General features: G+C 33.9%; 1 protein-coding gene across 1 annotated transcript in view; it reads right to left on the minus strand.

The window, feature by feature from the left end:
• The window catches only part of LOC144576627 (pre-mRNA-splicing factor CWC22 homolog), a 57,713-nt gene that overhangs the window by 20,533 nt on the left and 17,011 nt on the right, over positions 1-20,169 (minus strand). Inside the window, 9 exon segments of the mRNA XM_078327330.1 lie at positions 2-64; positions 151-357; positions 451-586; positions 2,418-2,471; positions 2,856-3,024; positions 7,704-7,832; positions 10,874-11,119; positions 16,079-16,189; positions 18,218-18,282. Coding sequence (XP_078183456.1) covers positions 2-64; positions 151-357; positions 451-586; positions 2,418-2,471; positions 2,856-3,024; positions 7,704-7,832; positions 10,874-11,119; positions 16,079-16,189; positions 18,218-18,282 — 1,180 coding nt within the window.

The following is a 20,169-nucleotide window of genomic DNA, read 5'->3' on the forward strand; positions in this document are numbered from 1 at the left end:
CCTTTCTTAAGAGCTTTGTACTTCTCTTCATTCTCCATAAAATTAGGATCCATCTTGAAAACATCTTTAAAAAAAAATTAAAAGTTAATGTTTATTTTCTGTTTACATTTCTTGGTGCTCCACTTTCTACCTACCATGCCCCAGACTTACTAAGAACATCTTCCGGATTATAGTCATCCTCCAAAGGGAGCATATGGGTGAATTGATCATCTTCTTCCACCAAATCAAGACCTTCTAGGATAATGGGGTGGTCCTTGAATCCATCTTTCCGTACAGCAAACATCACTTCAATCATATATTGAACTCTTTTGTCAATTTCAGACTCATGCAGAATATTTCAAAGGCATTCAAATATAGCTAAAGGTAAACAAAGAAAAGACAATAAAATAAGCAATAAATATTATAATACTCAAACAAAAACTTAACATCAAACTAAGAATGTACTCTTACCATTGATTCCTCTTGGTGACACTTGTGTTAATTTGAGGTCACATTCCTTGAGAAAACCAATAGCTACTTCAACACTATCATCTGTTGGTATTTCCAGGAGCAAAGTGAGCACCTCTAAGCACAAAACTTCATGTGCCTTAAATAGAATACATATATATGAAAGAAAAAAAATGCTTTTACATACATTAAAATATTGTTTATAATTTCTAAAAATTAGTAAATCTTGTTTAAAATAATTATACTGCAAATATAATGGGCAAAGTTTTATAAAGCAAATAGAAATACTCCAAATATGGATAGAATTTTTCTATTACTTTTATTATCAATCTATTAAAAATTTTCAGACTGTTCCAATAATCTTAATTTTTTTATGCTGAACACAACTATCTGAATTATCTTCAGAAGAAATATTCTGACCCATTCTGTATGGAAAGTGTCATAGATGAAATACGTTAAAATCATATACTACTTTCTAATAAGAATTATTTTCATAATTACTATATAATAGTAATATGATTTATAATACCCTTCTACATGAGTACACTTCTTTGTATACATTTCCCAATTCATTCTATCAGCAACTCTATTAGACACAAAGAGTCCTTAAGTTACATGAATACTAATTTTGTCACAAAATATCTTAATAACTTCCAGAACACAACAGTTTGGAATATTCTATCTTTTAAAAAAAATAATAAATCAAACTATTTCCACCAGCCACATTCAAAAACTGACATTTATAAACAATGGCAGGAAGAGTGGGAATCAAATTCTACTGAGAAACTCTGGTATGAGAAGAAAAAGAACTACAAAGGATGTTTACAACACTATACATATGCCTTTCTAAAGTCAGATGGTGATTTGAAATGGGGAGGAAAGAAGTCTAAATCTCAACTCAGGAGTCTATCTTCTTCCAATTGTGCACATCAAAGACATCCATTGCTTCTTTTTATAAGGGGAGGAGGGGTGTCAAACAGTCTTACATCAGTGACAAGGAAAAAACTGCCCTGTACCAGAGTTGGGAAGATGCAAAAAATTTGTCATATTGAGTGTTTTATGACAAAACCAAAAATCTCTAGTCCAAGTGTAATACACAATTAAAAATGAAAATATATCTCTGTGGTTATAGATGTGAAATTAAGTTTCCATGGTCTTAAGTAGCAAGTTATCATTGTAATAATACAATGACTAATTAGGTTAGAATCGAGAAGATTTTTAAGAGTGAAAGAATTTTCACATAAATAAGAACCACAACATTTAGTGTTAGTGAAATAAGATTAAGTGTGACTTAAAAATTCTTCCTGTTATAAGTGTGACTATAAAATTCTTCCTGTTATACATGATATTAAATTGGAAATGATAATATATAACTGAAGGAAACTTCTGAGTATAAGCAAGAACAATTTTACCACTTTCAAGGTTAAACAGAAACTAAATCAAAACCATCAAATAATGTGTGAATATAAAATAAACACAAATGGAATAATAGCATGATAAAATTGTCTGCATTTGAAACAGATTAAAATTGATCAACTATATTCTATAAAGTGATTCTACAAATATATGACTATTCCTATGTGGTTGCAAAGAATAGAGGCTTTTGTAGAACGTTAGATATTTATTAGGTTCTCATGAATACCAGGTATAGGGAATGAAGTGGAGGAGATACCAACTTTATTATTTTATAAAAATGGAATGGTTTTTCAAAGGAATGGTTTGTAGTCAAGTAACCATGTACAGTATTAAGTCAGATTAATTTGATAAAATAGCTAAAAGTGCTTTGATTAACAAAAAAGTGTTATGTTAAAGAACATGAAATACATTATACTTTTAAAATGAAAATATCATCCAACATATTTAACCCAAAAACTATAAAGTAAAACAAAAATAGAGTTATCAGTGGAGTGGCATCAACCCTGTGGTCTAATGCCACTGAATGGGACCAAGTTTTGAGGATAATTACCTACCACATTTTGGTTAATAAGATGTGCCACAAATTTTGAAGCAGTCAGACAAAGTTGCTGAAAAATGAAGGTAGAGACCAAGTTAATCCATAAATTAAACCTGATATTCATTTGTTTATAGAATCTATGGCCTACTAACATAATCTATTTAAAACATGTAATACAAAAGTATAATTTTTATATTATAAGAAAATTATAAGATAAAATAACACATGAAAGACTATCACTTTTGGTTAGTTATAATTCTACAGTTTAGCCATCATTTTTGTGGCTCATGATTAGTGGTCAGGTATATTTAACAGAAGAAGTTCTCAAGAAAGACAGTTTTTAAAAAGTATGATATATGTAGCTGTGTCAAAACTAACCTTGCTTACTTCTGTTGATACTGGTTTATTAGTCTGTTCTTACGTATAATTCTACTTACAAGCCATTCATATATACCTTATCATTTCTTCGGTAGCCTTTTCGAAAATTAAGAATTAACCTCTTGAGGATCAATTCTCCAATCTGTGGAAATTTTGAGTTGATAATTGCCACTAATGCTGCATAAACATGGGTGAAGATTGGAGACGCACTCTGTGCTTGCAGAACAGATCTGGACAGCAGTCCTCTGTTTAAAAAATAAGAAAGGAGTCAAAAGTAATCACCAAATTAATTACATGAAACAAAAACTATTAAAATTCAGTAATAGTTCTCTATAAATAATCATAAAATCGAAATTGGAACTAAATGGAAAGAGTTCATCTTACTAATAAAAATTATTTTTCAGAAAACAAAATGTGAATTTGTGATTTTGTAAAATAGAATAAAGATTTTACTGCAATTTATCTTCAAAATTTTTCTCTCTATATATAATTCCTCTTATCCCCGTCTGTTTGTAATATGTAATTATAAATTTGAGGTTAAGGTTCATATAAATAATTTGTTTAACACTTTCAAAAAAGTAAACAAAAACAGACCTGCTTCAAAAGTTAGACAACATAAAGCTTCTACTACAGGTCCATCATTTCTTTAAAATTAATTTTGTTATTAAAGACAAATTTGACTTTAAATCTTTAAGTCTAATTTTAGTAGAATAAAATGAAGATCTGGAATACTCCTATGAGAAATAAAGACACAATTAAAAGCAATGCTAGATTAATGCTAAAACAATGACAGGAAATGAAAAGGTATCTACTTGTAACTGATTTTGAAAATGGTCATGTTTTTATAGGCATTTGATGAGAAAGGGGAAAAAGGCAAATCAGGCAAACTGAAGTTATTTTTAGCAATGTAATGACAAGTAATTATTGGACTGCCAAAAGTCAGAAAAAAAGTCTCAATGGTAGGTTTAGATATGACAACTGAATCACTAGAGTAGAAAATGAGAAAAAGGATGCAGCTTATAAATTATAGTATCTTTAGCAATCCATAACTCTTCTAAGTCTACTTTTTTTCTTAAGTAAAATGGAGAGCCCTCTGCCTACTTTTAAGGATAATGGCTATCTCTTGATCAACTTTCTGTATCTCTACAACTTGCTACATCTACTTTATACCCCAACCTTTTTTGGTGAGGTTAAGTGGCTGTCTCTTGATCAACTTTCTGTACCTCTACAACTTGCTACATCTACTTTATACCCCAACCTTTTTTGGTAAGGTTAAGGAGAGACAGGGTTTCACTCTGTCACCCAGGCTGGTGTGCAGTGGCATGATCTTGGCTCACAGTAAGCTCCACCTCCCAGGCTCAAGCGATCCTCCCATCTCATCCTCTGGAGTAGCTAAGACTACTGCATGCCACCACACCCAGCTACTGTTTGTATTTTTGGTAGAGATGGGGTTTCACAATGTTGCCTAGGCTGGTCTCAAACTCCTGGACTCAACTGATCCACTTGCCTCAGGCTCCCAAAGTGCTAAGATTACAGATGTTGAACGACCATGCCTGGCTACTATACTTCCTATTTTTTAAAAGAATCATAGTCATGTAAAATGACATGAGAAAACAGCCCACAGATTTTAAAATAATAAATAGAAAATGGGGTACTTATATTTTTTGACCCTTTTAAGTATCACCAATTGCTTAAAGCCACATATTATAGAATATGGTGATTCCCTTCTGCTTTTCTGAAATTTATTGCTCATCCTTCCCATTTCTCTCACATTCTCCCTCCACTCTCATTAGAAATTAAATTGGAATAAACGCCATATATGACGAGCTCATAGCTAATAACACTCAACAGTGACAAGTTGAAAGCTTTTCCTCTAAGATAAGGAATAACAAAAGGGTGCCTACTCTTTCCAATTCCATTCAACATAGTACAGTAAGACCTAGCCAGAGCCATTAGGCAAGAGAAAGAAATAAAAGGAATCCAAATAAAAAATAGAGTAGTCTCTTTGCTGTAAATGGGATCTTAATATAGAAAATCCTGAAGACTTAGCCAAAAAAATTGTTAGAACTAATAAACTAATTCAGTAAAGGTGCAGACACAAAATCAACATACAAAAATCAGTAGTGCTTCCATATGCTTACAATGAACTATCTGAAAAAGAAATCAAGAAAATATTCCATTTATAATAGTTATGGAAAAAAGAAAACCTATGAAAGGTCTATACACCAAAAACCACAAATTACTGATGCAAAACTGGAAGAACACGCATGACATCCCATGTCCATGGATTGAAATAATAACATTAAAATGTTCATAAAACTCAAAGCAACATACAGATTCGACTCAATCTCTCAAAATTCCAATTACAGTTTTCACAGAAATAGAAAAAACAATCCTAAAACTCACATGGAACCACAAAAGACTCCAAATACACGGCAATCTTGAACAAAAAGAACAAAGCTGGAGGCATCACACTACCTGACCTAGAATCTGCTACGAAGGTTATAGTAATCCAAACAGCATGATAGTAGTATAAAAACAAGCACATAGAGCTGCAGAGAACAAATAAACCAGAGACAAATCCAGCCATTTGCAGTCAATTGATTTTCAACAAAGCGGCTAAGAAGACACAATAGGGAAAAGACAGTATCTTCAATAAATGGTGTCAGGCCACATGTTCTCACTCATAAGTAGGTGTTGAACAATGAGAACACATGAACACAGGGAGAGGAACATCACACACTGGGGTCTGTTGGGGGGTGGGGGCCTAGGGGAGGGATAGTAGGGGGTGGGGAGATTGGGGAGGGATAACATTAGGAGAAATACCTAATGTAGGTGACGGGGGTATGAAGGCAGCAAACCACATGGCATGTGTATACCTATGTAACAATCCTGCAAGATCTGCACATACACCCCAGAACTTAAAGTAAAATAAATATAAATAAATAAACTGTGTGAATATCCAGATGCAGAAAAATGAAAATAGATCTTAGTCCCACACCATATACAAACATCCACGCAAAATAGATTAAAGACTTAAACCATAAAACCTGAAACTGTGAAACTACTCTAAGTTTCTAACAGGAAGACAAGGAGGAAAAGCTCCCAGACACTGGTATTGTTAATGATTTTTTTGGATATGACCCCTAAAGCACAGGCGACAAAACAAAAAGAGACACATGGAATTACATAAAACTAGAAAGCTTCTGCACAGTACAGGAAAATATCAACAGAGTGAAGAGACAACCTACAGAATGGGAAAAAACATTTGCAAACCATGTATCTGCTAAGAGGTTAATATCCAAAATAAATTAGGAATTCAACCCAATAGTAAGAAAACAAATAACCCAATCTAAAAAATGAGCAAATGACAAAAACAGACATTTTTCAAACGATGTACAAATAGCCTATATATATATATTAAAAAAATGCTCAATATTACCAATTATCTTAAAGAAATGTAAACTAAAACCACAATGAAACATCTCACACCTGTTACAATGGCTGTAATAAAAAAGATGAAATATAACAACTTGCCAAGGAAGGACATGGAGAAAAGAGAACCCTTGTACGCTGTTGGTAGAAATGTAAATTATACAGCCATTATGCAAATAGTATAAAGGCTCCTTAAAATACTAAAACAAAACTACCAGCCAGGTGTGGTGGCTCACACCTGTCATACCAGCACTTTGGAAAGCCAAAGGGGGAGGACTACTTGAGCCCAGGAGTACAAGACTAGCCTGGGCAAGATGCCAAGACCTCATTATCTACACAATTTTTAAAAATTAGCCTGGCGTGGTGGTGACTGCTTGCAGTCCCAGCTACTCAGGATGCTGAGGTGGGAGAATTCCTTGAGCCCAGAAATTCAAGGGGGCAGTGGGCTTATGTCCATGCACTGTATTCTGGCATTGCAATAAACCAATACCCTCATCTCTAAAATTAATCAGTACCAAATTTTTTTTTCAATTATAACTACCATCTGACCCAGCAATCCCACTATTGGGTAAATATTGAAAGGAAATGATATCATTATGTTGAAGAGGTATGTGCACTTCCACATTTATTGCAGCATTATTCACAACAGTCAAAATATGTTAACAACAAAAGTGTGAATAAATGGATAAAGAAAATGTATACATACATAATGGAATACTATTCAACCATAAAGGAAATCCCATCATTTGCGAAAACACAGATGAACTTGGAGAACATTATACTAAGTGACATAAGCCAGGCACGGAAAAGCCAAATAATGCATGATCTCACTAATACGCGAAATCTAAAAAAAAAACTCAACTCATATAATCAGAGTATAAAATGATGGTTACCAGAGGCTGAGCGTTGGGGGAACTGAGATGCTGGTCAGTGGACACAAAATTTCAGTTAGACAGGAGGAGTAAGTTCCAGAGATCCATTCTACAGTATTTTGACCATAGTTAACAACCATATATTATATACTTGAAAGCTGAAAATAGAGTAGATTTTAAGTGTTCTCACCACAAAAAATGACAGGTATGAGAATGCATATGTTCAACAGCTTGATTTAGCCATTCTACAGAGTAACATATATCAAAACATCATGATGTATACCACAAACATATACAATTTTAAAAAATTAAATTAGTTTGAGGTAGTATATTTTAATATTCATTATTCCTCTTGAGTTTAAATTACTGGAGGCATTAAGTAAATGTCCACAAAAACCATTATGTTAAATCAAAGCTTCTCAAAAACCAAAAATACCATACAACCTCTAACAGCAAGGTACCAGTTATTTCTTAGCCTATATTTTTAAAAGCACTGCTTTTTAAATTTTCTCAACAACGTTTGAAATAAAGTAGCACAATAAATCTATTATTATTCATGTAGATAAATTCCTTTGAAAAAGTTACTTAGTACTACAAATAAAATAGCTGATACTTACCTTCCTCTAACTATATTTTCTTGAAGAAGCTCTTGAATTATAATACTTATATTGGAAATGTTGACTTTGTTGATAAGGCCATTAATTGACTTCTTTAGGGCCTCCCAACTCATCATCTGATATGCTAAGCTAAATAGAAGTGATTTTAATAAAGATTAACACTTTTTCAACAGTACAATAATAAGAAGCTATAAGAACATAAGTTACTTAGTATTCCTTACTTTCTAACATTATTTTCAAGAAATGACCCCCAAGTACAGTAAAATATATGATGCCTATCAGAATAAACAGATTATATCCTAAACCATATTTGATTTTCTGTACATATGCTCAAGTACACACCACTTTCCTTTAGTAACACAATATTATGTAAGTTTATATAAGAATAACATTTTGTTCTTACGCCTATGTACATTTATTAGTCAAATTCATTACATGCTTATTTTACATATAATGCTTGATTTAAACTTGTCTTTAAGGGAAACCTTTAAAATAAATGCAATTTAAAAAATTAAATTATAACATAAAATACCCAAATATAAGCCACACAAAAAATTTGTATGTCCCTTCTTATAAAAGCATGACAGAGACAAAATTAAATGTTTTAAACCACAAAGAAATGTTAACTACAGGAAAAGGGAGTCCCATGAAATCAAGGGAGTCACATGAAATCATGTTCTAAGTCTTTTAAAACAATCTCTTTGTTGATGTAGTAGTCCTACAGCTATACCAGTTGAATGCTAGACAGCTATACTGTTTTTTACTTGATTTGGGGGAAATTGTTTGGCCTCACTGAGTTTCTTTAGGTTGAATTGGATAACGTCTAAGATGTTTCAATGCTCTACAGTTCTATGGGTTTTGTAACTGCTTTTCTGTGGAATGTGATTTCAGCTTCAGGAAGTCTTAACCTTTTTTCTTCCATACACGTCTCTCTCCGCAAGTCTGGTGAAGCCAGTAGACTTTTGGGAATGATATATAAAATGAAGAGGATTAAAAAGGATACTAATCATATGGAAATTCAGTTTTTGAAACATAAAACAAAAGTTTGCCATAATATTCTATATGCTTCATAACACATTAAATAAAAAGAACTGGGAGAATGCTTAATTACTACTTAAATTTCTAAGTAGCATGGCCATAATCCATATTATGAAATACCTGTAACAGACTGTCAATACTCTGATCTATTGCCTACATTCTCAAGAGAAAAAAATTGCTAAATTTTAGAGAATAGCAAAAATAACAATCCATTTATTTCCCTAAACACATTCATGGACTGATGGTTTGAATTCTATCCATGGACCTCTTGAAGGCTTTTAGGTTAAGAATCCCTGTTCTGCAGTGGTACAACAAGGCAGGTTGGTGAGAGCAGTTCCTGATGGGAACGAGGACTGTACTACTAACACTGTTTAGAATTGCCAGCACAGTGAGGATAAAAAGCAGACTGACTTTGCAGTTAATTTTTATTTTGTTTCTAAATTCTCTATAAATTATGTACCCCTTACTGCCTGTACTCAAGGTTGACTATTCCACTGTTTCATAATTCCAACCCTTTGGTATCCCACTATCTCTAGAGAAAGAAGATATATAGCTTAACAACTAGCCTGATTAATATGACGTTGCTCATATATAATCACAACCTATCTTATTAAACTAATCAAAAAGCTACATCAGCTACAGACTTCAACTGTTTATGACATCATCTTAAAGGAATGTGCTTTAAATTGCATGTATTGCTGACTCTCTCCTGTCTGCTTTATTTAAAAGGAAGCAAGACTTGGACTGACAAAGTTGCTAGTCTTTTACAATTAGGATTGCTTTGGAATGGACGGGAGAAACTGAATAGTTTTCAGTAATGCTGCCATTACTGCCTTGTGCATAAGCAAAATGCTTACATGATAATGAAGGTCCTACTAACCACAGAGGCCATCTCTAAATTCCTTTTCAACCTAACACTTCAAATATCACTACCAAGTGCTAAAATATGACACATAGAGAAAAACTTATTGGTTTTGAATTTAATGGCATCAAATACCCCTTTCTGGTTCTTAAATTCTGTTTTAATTTATTTTAAATCTTCATAGCTTCTTTTAGATAAATGACATTTCTACTTCAAGCTAATCCTTGAAACAAATTTAGATTTAACTTATATAAGGTTCTCAAGCACTTTTCAAATTGCCATTAAAACACCCATGAAAAGATGTGGAAATATTCCTGTCTGGCTTACCTTGCATCTGTTTCTCTTAAGTTATAACTATTAATATCTTCTATCCAATCTTTTAACTAGTTACCTGACAACCGAATAAACATTTCAATCTGGGACCATACCTTCCCTAGTTATCAACTCATCTTATTAGAGAAAATGTCTCAAAAACTTAGCTGCACTTTAGTAAATAGCTCCTCACCATCCCAATTATTCTGAAAAGGGAAGGAAGAGTGTTTTGAGTGTGACTGTTTATATATAAATTTTGTTTGCCTTAGAGTAGCAAAAAAGTATAGTCTAAGATATCGGGGTCTAAAGAAAATGTACAAAAAGAGAAAATTGCCAACTTCAGTTTTATAGATGAGTATAGAGGTTGGCAAACTACATCCATGAGTCAAATGCAGCTGACCACCTGCTTTTGTAAATAATGCCGTATTGGAACACAGCCACACTTAAAATTTTTTACACAATACCTACAACTGTTTTCACATTTCAATGGCAGAAATGAGTAGCAACAACAGAGACAAAATGACTCATAGATGTAAAATATTTACTATCTGGGCTTTTACAGAAAAAGTTTATTGACTCCTGGTTTACAATAGGAAAGGTCCATTTTAGAACTAAAATGCCAATACTACTCTTTCCTACAAAAAAGAGATGTTATTAGTAGGAATGCATCCATGAAATTATGAAAGGAACAATAGTTTGAAAATACTATAAAAAGGGTAAGCAATCTTTTGCTCAAACTTTTTAATTCATTCATGCAAAAAAATAAGTTATGAGCTACTATAAGGGCAAGTAAGTAGTGTGTGGCTTTCCAATGGAGCTATGAAGTAGGTCTCTAATTTGAGGTCTCTATCACTGTACACTAATGTAAATTCTCAAGAACCAGAGTTAATTAAACCATAGTTGACTTATTTTTCAATGACAATATCATGGCCTTATATACTTATTGATATTAACATGCCTGTTTTTGTCTGTAATTTGTTCTTGCATCATCCTGAGCTTTGCAGGAGGAATATATGCTCCACCAGTGCGAGTAAGAAGAGGATCCAGCTCATCTTTCTTTTTCTTTGTAGCAGGTTCATCCTGAGCAGAGGAACTCTGAGTTATTGATGCTTCCGGGTTTCTCCTCCCAGGAGATGGCGATTTCCGGGACCTTTTCCGATCCATATCTCTTTCTCTTTCTCTGCGTTTTTCTCGCTCCCTGTTTCTGTAATATTAATTTTTTTAAGAGCACAAAAGACAATATAAAATACACTCAACAATTAAGTGCACAAAAATGAGTGAAACTTAAGTGGGCCCCACAAATCCAGACTAGGAAAAGTGGTTTAGAATCACAGTGAGAAAGCACTTCCCAGAGAAAATGCAACAAACTAGGGTCCTGAAGGCTTGAAAGGATTTAGACTGGAGGCAAGTCGGGAGGAGGAAGGGGAGAAGAAGTATGGCATTCTGCAACTAGTAGATGAAGGAATAACCACTGACAGTCTGAGCAGGGGTGTTAAGGTAAGAATGAGTAGCACAGTCAGGAAACAAAGAATTATGTGTGATGGTAGTTGGAAAGATGAGTTAAAAATCTTAAAACAGGCCGGGCACAGTGGCTCACGCCTGTATTCCCAGCACTTTGGGAGGCCGAGGCGGGTGGATCACGAGGTCAAGAGATCGAGACCATCCTGGTCAACATGCTGAAACCCTGTCTCTACTAAAAATACAAAAAATTAGCTGGGCATGGTGGCGCGTGCCTGTAATCCCAGCTACTCAGGAGGCTGAGGCAGGAGAATTGGCTGAAGCCAGGAGGAGGAGGAGGTTGCGGTGAGCCAAGATCATGCCATTGCACTCCAGCCTGGGTAACAAGAGCGAAACTCTGTCTCAAAAAAAAAAAATCTTAAAACATATGCAAAAGACTTCAAGGTTTTTCTACTGGAGCTGATGGGGAATCATTAAAAGTTTGAGTAGGAGAGTGGCATGAAAAGAATGTTTTAAGAGGAAAAATTAGCCTGTGGTATACATGACAAATTGTATAAAAAAAGAAGAAACCAAGAGTTAATCTCCAATAGTGGTTACTTTAGTTATAAGACTGCTACAGAAAATATATTTGAAATTGTTTCTTGATAGAACTAATATTTTTTATTAGAAATCTCAGAATATTGGAAGCTTCTGCTTATTTGAGACAATGTAGGGGGAAATTTTTTTTCTAGCCACAATTAAGTCTTCCTTCCCAACTAACATACCTGATTATCCTTTCTTAAGACTTTTAAAACAGTCAAGGTACAGTTCTCTGAAACCATCAAGAACTAACAGGAAAAAGCAAATCCCTGCTTTTTGCAATCTTTCCCAAAAGAAAGCTTTATCCACTGAGCTGCTTTTTAAATATATTGCCGTGGAAACTCAGATTATTCTGTTCATGTTTTGGGTAACCATGAGTTATATATAATACAGTAAATAAAAGTAAGTTTCACATTATCACTGCATTACCAGGAAAAACTATGAGACAGATTTTAGCTAAATCTAAGGGGTATGTTTGAGACGGTCTTTTTAAATATATAGTAATAAAACCTACATGGAGATTGAAAAGCAGTCACCCTCCCAGGCAGCTGTGAAGGAACAGTTTTGTTTGTTTACTTTTAAGTTCAGGAGTACAAGTGCAGGTTTATTACACAGGTGAACTTGTGTCATGTGGGTTTGTTGTATAGATTATTTTATCACCCAAGTATTAAGCTTAGTACTCATTAGTTGTTTTTATTGATCCTCTTCCTCCTCCCACTCTCCACTCTCCATAAGGCCCCAGTGTGTTGTTCTCCTCCATGTGTTCATGGGTTCTCATAATTTAGCTCCCACTTAGAAACGAGAACGTGTAGTATTTGGTTTTCACTTCCTGTGTTAGTTTGTTAAGGATAATGGCCTCCAGCTCCAACCACGTCCCTGCAAAGGATATAATCTCATTCTTTTTTATGACTACATATTATTCAGTGGTGTACAAGTACCATATTTTCTTTATCTAGTCTATCACTGATGGGCATTTATGTAGATTCCACGTCTTTGCTATTGTGAATAGTGCTGCAATGAATATACACATGCATGTGTCTTTATAATAGAATTATTTATATTCTTTTGGGTATATACCCAGTAATGAGATTGTTGGGTTGAATTACAGTTTTGAAATTGAGATATAAGAGACTTAAATGACTCCTAGAGAGGACAATCAGTATACACCAAGAGTCAGCAACAGAAGGGAGAAAGAGTGATTTCAAATATAAGCCTCTGTTAGTCACAAAGGCAGATACTCTAAATTCTCTGAATTAATTTGCAACTGAGTTACTTCTTATGAATACACATGTTCCAAAAGAGTAGCTACAGAAGGAATTTCCTGACATTGGTTATGATTCTTCTGAGAAACACCAAGTAAGAGAGCTAGCTGGCTGATAAAATCAGATTCTTTTCATTAGTGTGTTTGTTCCCTTATAATGCAGAAATAACAAAATATTCTAAGAGTCAACATTTTTGGACTGTTAGCCTTTATGTTCTACGTAGTAACTAGCCTGTTTACTTCACAGTGTGACTGTGTGGATCACATGAGACTTTATTTTCATACACTAGACCTAACAGAGTTATACTGAATTAGTACAGTCAGGGATTGTGAAAAAGACATGGGCTTTGGAGTCAGAACTGGGTTCAAATTCCAGTTTTAATATCTACCAGATGTTTAAATGCAACCTCAGGTAGGTTACTTAATAAACTCAAAGCCATTTCCTTATTTGTAAACTGGAAAAAAATAGTATCTCCTTTCTAAGAGCTTTTACAGTATTTGGGAAAATATGCAAAAAAGCTTAGCTTACCAATTATGGCTATAGCAGTTGTTCTCATTAAGGTATCATTAAAGTGACAGCAGACAAGCCTGGATTTTGAAGGTTAATGTAATCTGACATTTTAGGATTAAGTATATATTAGAAAATGATGAGAAGGAAATTTTTGGCTGTAAATATCAAAGAATGTGCTTAGCTCCAAACTGCAGAGGAATTTGGTCAAAATTCCTGGGGGTTATAAAACTGGTAGTAAAGGGGTGGATAATACCCGAGAAACATCAAAAAAATTAGTGAACAATAAAACATTCGAGTCAGGTTTTGGAAACTAGATGACTAAAGAACACAAGAAAATCAGGAGAAAGCTGGTTTTATGAAAACAATGATAAAGGCAGAAAAATATGTCTTTTAAGGGACAATGAAATGGTTGTTTCAGAGACAAATCATAGTTCCTTTATCAAATACTAAAATAATGTTAGCTTTTTAAGATTAACTTGAAATACATTCAGAATCAACCGCATTGTTCAGCAACAGTTTATCTGAACTCTTACATTGTTTTCTATATAAAATGACTGCCTCTGGTTCACTGCTTTTCACTACTCAAACTGATAAAGAAACTAATACTTTAAAAGTTATCATTTTCTTAGTATCTACTATGTTCAGATATGGTAGTAGAACAGACATTATTTTTAAACCTAAACAACCAGACAAAATTCAAGTTATCATTCTCATCTTATAGATGTGGAAACTGAGGCTCAGAAGAAATTTGTTAGGAAACTACCAAATTTCAGTAACTAGTAACTAACACTTGAACTCTAATCTGCATGAATATGGAATCTCTTCTCTTTCTATTATGCAACACTGCCTCATTAAAAAGGCTAAAAAACAGACATTCCAAAGTCAATTTCAAATGACCTGGAAATTGTCTACATCACTACTTCTCTCCTAAGCAAAGATACATGCAAGTTAAGGAAATATTACCCGATAGTGACTTCTGTTTTATGTACTTGTGAGTATTCTCATCTGCAGAATTCTAGTTAACATCTCTTCCCTATATTGAGCATCTCAAGTATCTACCCACCTATTTTCTTTGGAACTACCATTACTTCCACCTGGAAATTCTCTCCCCACATGTACTAAGTAACTTTTTATTCCATTACACTTTCTCCTGAGCAAATACAGAGGCCCTGTAGTGAAGTTTTAAAGGGAATTTTTAAAACACCAACATCTTTCTAACACAGCAGTCATCCCTCATCTGTGGTTTCACTCTCTGAGGCTTCAGCTACCAGTGGTTAACCATAGTCCAAAAATAAGTGACTGCAGTTCAATAAGATATTCTGAGAGGAGACAACGTTCATGTAACTTTTATTAGAGTATATTCTTGTAACTGTTCTATTTTAGTATTACTGTTGTTAATCTTTTACTATGCCTAATTTATAAATTAAACTTTATCATAAGTATGTATTTATAGGAAAAAACATTATAGATATATACGGTTTAGGTATTATCCAGTTTCAGGCATCAACTGGGGGTCCTGGAACACATTCCCCACAGATGAGTGGGGACTAATGTATTCTCATTGTAAAAACTATTTTAATTTCTACAAAGGAGAAAAAGAATTGAAATTAAGTACAGATCAATAACAAGAGGGTTATAATAGTCTAGTTATAATAGTTCTAATAGTCTAGTGTTCAGTGAAATCTGAATGGCACTTAATGTCTGACTCTTCTTAATATTACCCCTGAGAGTTTCCAAACACTCTCATTCCAATATTTCTTGCTTTGGAGAAGAGTTTATCTGCCTTCCATTTGGTTTCCTTGCCCATTTCTCAACCAAGTAAATCTTGTAAGTCTTGTTAGCCAGAGTAACAGGTGGGTAACCAAGTTCTCTAAGGCTCAAGTAAAGTAGAAAAAAACTACAAATTGGAAACTTTAGTCTCAATGTCCCTCTGTTATTATGTAGGAAAATAAATTTAGACCACTCTATATCATACAATATAAATTTCTTTCATTTAGTAAAGAATCTCAAAAAAATCACATAAGCTGACTACTTTTGCAGTACAATATAATGAATGAGCTAGGGCTTTAGAGTCAGACAGACTTGGGCTTGGCACTATTGCATTTCAAAACATGAACAAATTACTAAACTTCTCTAGGCCTCAGTTTCTTCAGCTGTAAAGCAGACATAACAGTATCTACTTCACATATTTACTGCCATAAGAAGTTAATTCACATGAAGTCCTTATTAGAAAGCCTGGCACCTAAGAACATCCAATAAATGTTATTACTATTATTTTTGTTTTTATTATAATACAGCATAAAGAAAGTTTAAACAAATATGATTTTCTACAGTTAGAAATTCCCAGCACTAACCGTGGCTCCATGCTACTATCATAAGAATGTCCTCTTCTTGAATGCTCATAGTCTGATCTGCTGTAATCAAAGTGATCTCTATCCTGGGGGGATCGCTCTTGTTCTGCATATCTAACATAAAATAAGAAAACCAAGTTGTAAGTTAAAAATAACTGTGTTATAAATAGGAAAGTCATATATTGGTAATGATAAAGCAGCTCTACGACTGAACAACATCTTATCAAACTGTTCTTAACAGCTCATTTTGCTAACACCCCTTGTTTCAATCAGAATTACAAAAGCTTTCAGCTTGTACACAGCAAAACGACTCCTAGAATTCACCTAACAGAACTTACTTGGTTAGTGAATTATGCTGATTCATTTTGTCCTCAGTAGGAGACAAATATCTGGATATCACATACAGTTCGCATGAAAAAGGCTATCCTGCAAATGACTCCTTTTGCTTAGTTGGCTCATTTATCGAAACACTGAATTTATGAGACCACTGTCATTGGTTGGCCTCCATAGGATCTGTTTAGCTTGACACCAAAAGACCATATTCATCAGCTGTTAATCTTGAAAATGCATTACTGGACATCAATGAGAATTGGCTGAAATTATTAGCAAACAAGGACGGATAGCATTGGGTCAGTTATATGAATCTTAAAAGTGACGGCCAGGCGTGGTGACTCATGCCTGTAATACCAGCACTTTGGGAGGCCAAGGCGGGTTGATCATGAGGTCAAGAGATCGAGACTATCCTGGCCAAAATGGTGAAACCTCATCTCTACTAAAAATACAAAAATTAGCTGGGCGTGGTGGCACTCGCCTGTAGTCCCAGCTACTTGGAAGGCTGAGGCAGGAGAATCACTTGAACCCAGGAGGCAGAGGTTGCAGTAAGCCGAGATGGCACCACTGCACTCCAGCCAGGGGACAGAGTGAGTGAAAGTCCGTCTCAAGGGAAAAAAAAAGTGAATAAAATCAAAGAATCTTAAGTTAAATATATACATAATAGATATATAGTACCATAATCTGTATTTTATATACACATCTACAATTAAGTTATACACACATATACCCATGTGTGTATGTGTCTGTGTGTAGAAAGATATATACATATCTTAATATATAGGGAGTGGCGACCGGTGAAAAGTAGTAAGTAATCATGAACCAGGGCAATTAACTTGATGTACGCAAAGCAAAGCTTTTAGAGATATTTAGCAGAGTAGAATAAGAAAGTACATATGGAGTAAGGAAGATTACACAACTGAAAGCAAGTTTGAAGGATGCTTCTTCCTTCATAAATTATTTTTAATTGGCATAAAAAATTATTTTTTACAGTCATTATATTTAATAGACCACATGCTTAATGGTCTTTCAATGATCAAAATGAAATAACTGTAGTCCTAACGTGAATTCATAATACACATTAATGGTAACATTTTTTGGAACGCTGATCTTAACATAATTATAATATGATATAATCCAGCAGTCCTCAACCTTTTTGTGGAAGACAATTTTACCACAGATGGTGAGGGGGTGGGGGGATGGTTTCAGGATGAAACTGCTCCACCTCAGGCATTAGTTAGATTCTTATAAAGAGAGCAGAACCTAGATCCCTCACATGCACAGCTCACAATAGGGTTTGTGCTCCTATGAGAATCCAACGATGCAGCTCATCTGACAGGAGGTGGAGCTCAGACCAAAATACTGGCAGGCCTGTTGCTCACCTCTTGCTGTGCGGTCTGGTCCCTGGATCTGGGGTTGGGGATCCCTGATATAATCTATATAAAAATATTTTAAAAACAATACAGAGCTATGTAAATGTAAGGGACAGTATTACCAGTAGTAAAGTAGCACTTCTAAATAGTGTCATTCCAACTCAGTTTTCCACTATATACTTTCATTCCATTAGTATTTGAGACATTAAAAATTATTCCTCTCCACATAAAAATTACATAATATCTGGAATTATTTACTAGACACTCCTAAAAGAGTCATTTAAGAATGATTCCTCCATCAAGTCCATCCAAGTAATACTGGTTATAAAACCATTAGAAAGACGTTATCCACCCTAAAATTGGAAATCTAAGAGCGAAATTATTACATAAACTTACTATAAAAACTTACATTGCATTTAGAGCATATAAAACTATTTACCTGTCTTCTGGGGAGGAGTTCCTCTGATATGAATTAAGGTTTTCCCTTCTGTCATGACCAGAAGGCTTTAAAAGAGGAAAAAGGAAAAAACATTTCAAAAATTATTTATGTTAAAAAAAAAAACAGGCTGAAATACATGTCTCAGAAAATTGGAAGTACATCAGATATTACATCAGAACATTTTTAAAATCATTAAGAAGAATTCATGTTACCTAAACAGTCTATAAGATAAAACAAAAATTTCAGACCATCCCAGATGGGCCTGTCTGTGGCAGGCACCTGTTTTCATTATGGACCAAATACTTATTTTTTCTGTTATTTTTTTTTTTAATTTCTTTTTCTTTTATTTTTTATTGCAACAGTTTTTGGGGGAACAGGTGGTATTTGGTTACATGGATAAGTTCTTTGGTACTGATTTCTGAGATTATGGTGTACCCATAACATGAATAGTGTACACTGTACCCCAACGTATAGTCTTTTATCCCTCACGACCACCCCCCACCCTCCCTGACCCTTTCCCCTGACTCCTTAAAGACAATTATATCATTGTTATGCCTTTGCTGGACCAAATATGTCTTTCTAGCCAAAAAAAATTAAAGTAGAAAAAGATAATTCTCAAATTATCAATGACATCTAGTTTATATTTTATTTCTATGTAATAGTTACAATTTTTATTTTTTACTCTTATTTTTGAGGCAGGGTCCCGCTATGTTGCCCAGGCTGGAGTGCAGTGGCACAATTATGGCTCACTGCAGACTCAATCACCCAGGCTCAAGTGATCCTCTCGCCTTGATACTGTACTTACCTCATCTCTCCATTGGCTTATGAAAACCACAACTTTAGTACAGGGTAAAATAAACAGCTGGAAAAAACTGACTCTAACATGTTTATAAAAATTCATTTTTGTTTTCAACAAACATCATTTGAGTGTCTGATATATTATACTACGGTAGGCACTACAGAATCAAACAACGTTACTTTTAAGGTATAAGTCCTACTCAAATTCTTTGAAAAACAATCAGGATACATATAAGTAACTTCATGTAACACGAGACTGACATGAGACAGAGATATGAACCATCCAGTTTGGGACTATAACCTAATTTAAAAATCTAAATACATTAAGGAACCAAAATGTTTACCTCTGCGTATAGGTAAAATTTGTTATATAACTGGTTTACATTCAAATATTAACAAGCCTTTTTTTTAAGAATTAAAATAATATTAATTAACGATATTGAAAAGAAAATAGCATTTAGCATACCTTAATCTTGAAATCTAAGATAAACTAAATCAAACAACGAGTAAATGTTCTACAAACTTGCATGCTTGCCTCCTTAATGAAAAAAATACGTATTTTAAAATAGAAAATTGTTCTGAGTAGAAATGTAAGATCCAACTTCCTCTGATTTTATGACTGTCTAATTAACAGCAGTTTGAGTCTAACATGATCACAAGTATACTGCAAAACAGTTTCATTAAATATTGAACCTTTTGAACAGTATTCACTAACTAATCCACATAGATGAATAAGCATGTAATCAAAATTGATAATTTAAAGTAACTGTAGTTTAGCTGTTACTTTGCACTAAATTCAAGCATCTTAAAATTCTGTTTCTAATATAAGAAAGTTTTAAAAATTATTTCACTTAGTAACAGTGAAATAGAATTGTTCAATGTATAAGATACAGGTTTCTATAAAACTTCACATAAAGATCTCAGATCAGACACAGAGCACAAGATTCACTCAATTCAATGGTAACATAAAATACAATATTTATATGATCATGTATTGTAAGACATAGTCCTTCCAGTGTAGACATTCTGAAGGATACAATAGATAAGAAAGGTCAAGGAGCTTATGATCTTGTAGGAGAGGCTTATAAAGATTTCCACAATTAAACACATTAGACTGTAAGTTCCCAAGAATGAGAGAAAGTAGAGAGAGAGGG

The sequence above is a fragment of the Callithrix jacchus genome, chromosome 6 (assembly GCF_049354715.1).
Source record: "Callithrix jacchus isolate 240 chromosome 6, calJac240_pri, whole genome shotgun sequence".
Taxonomy (NCBI): domain Eukaryota; kingdom Metazoa; phylum Chordata; class Mammalia; order Primates; family Cebidae; genus Callithrix; species Callithrix jacchus.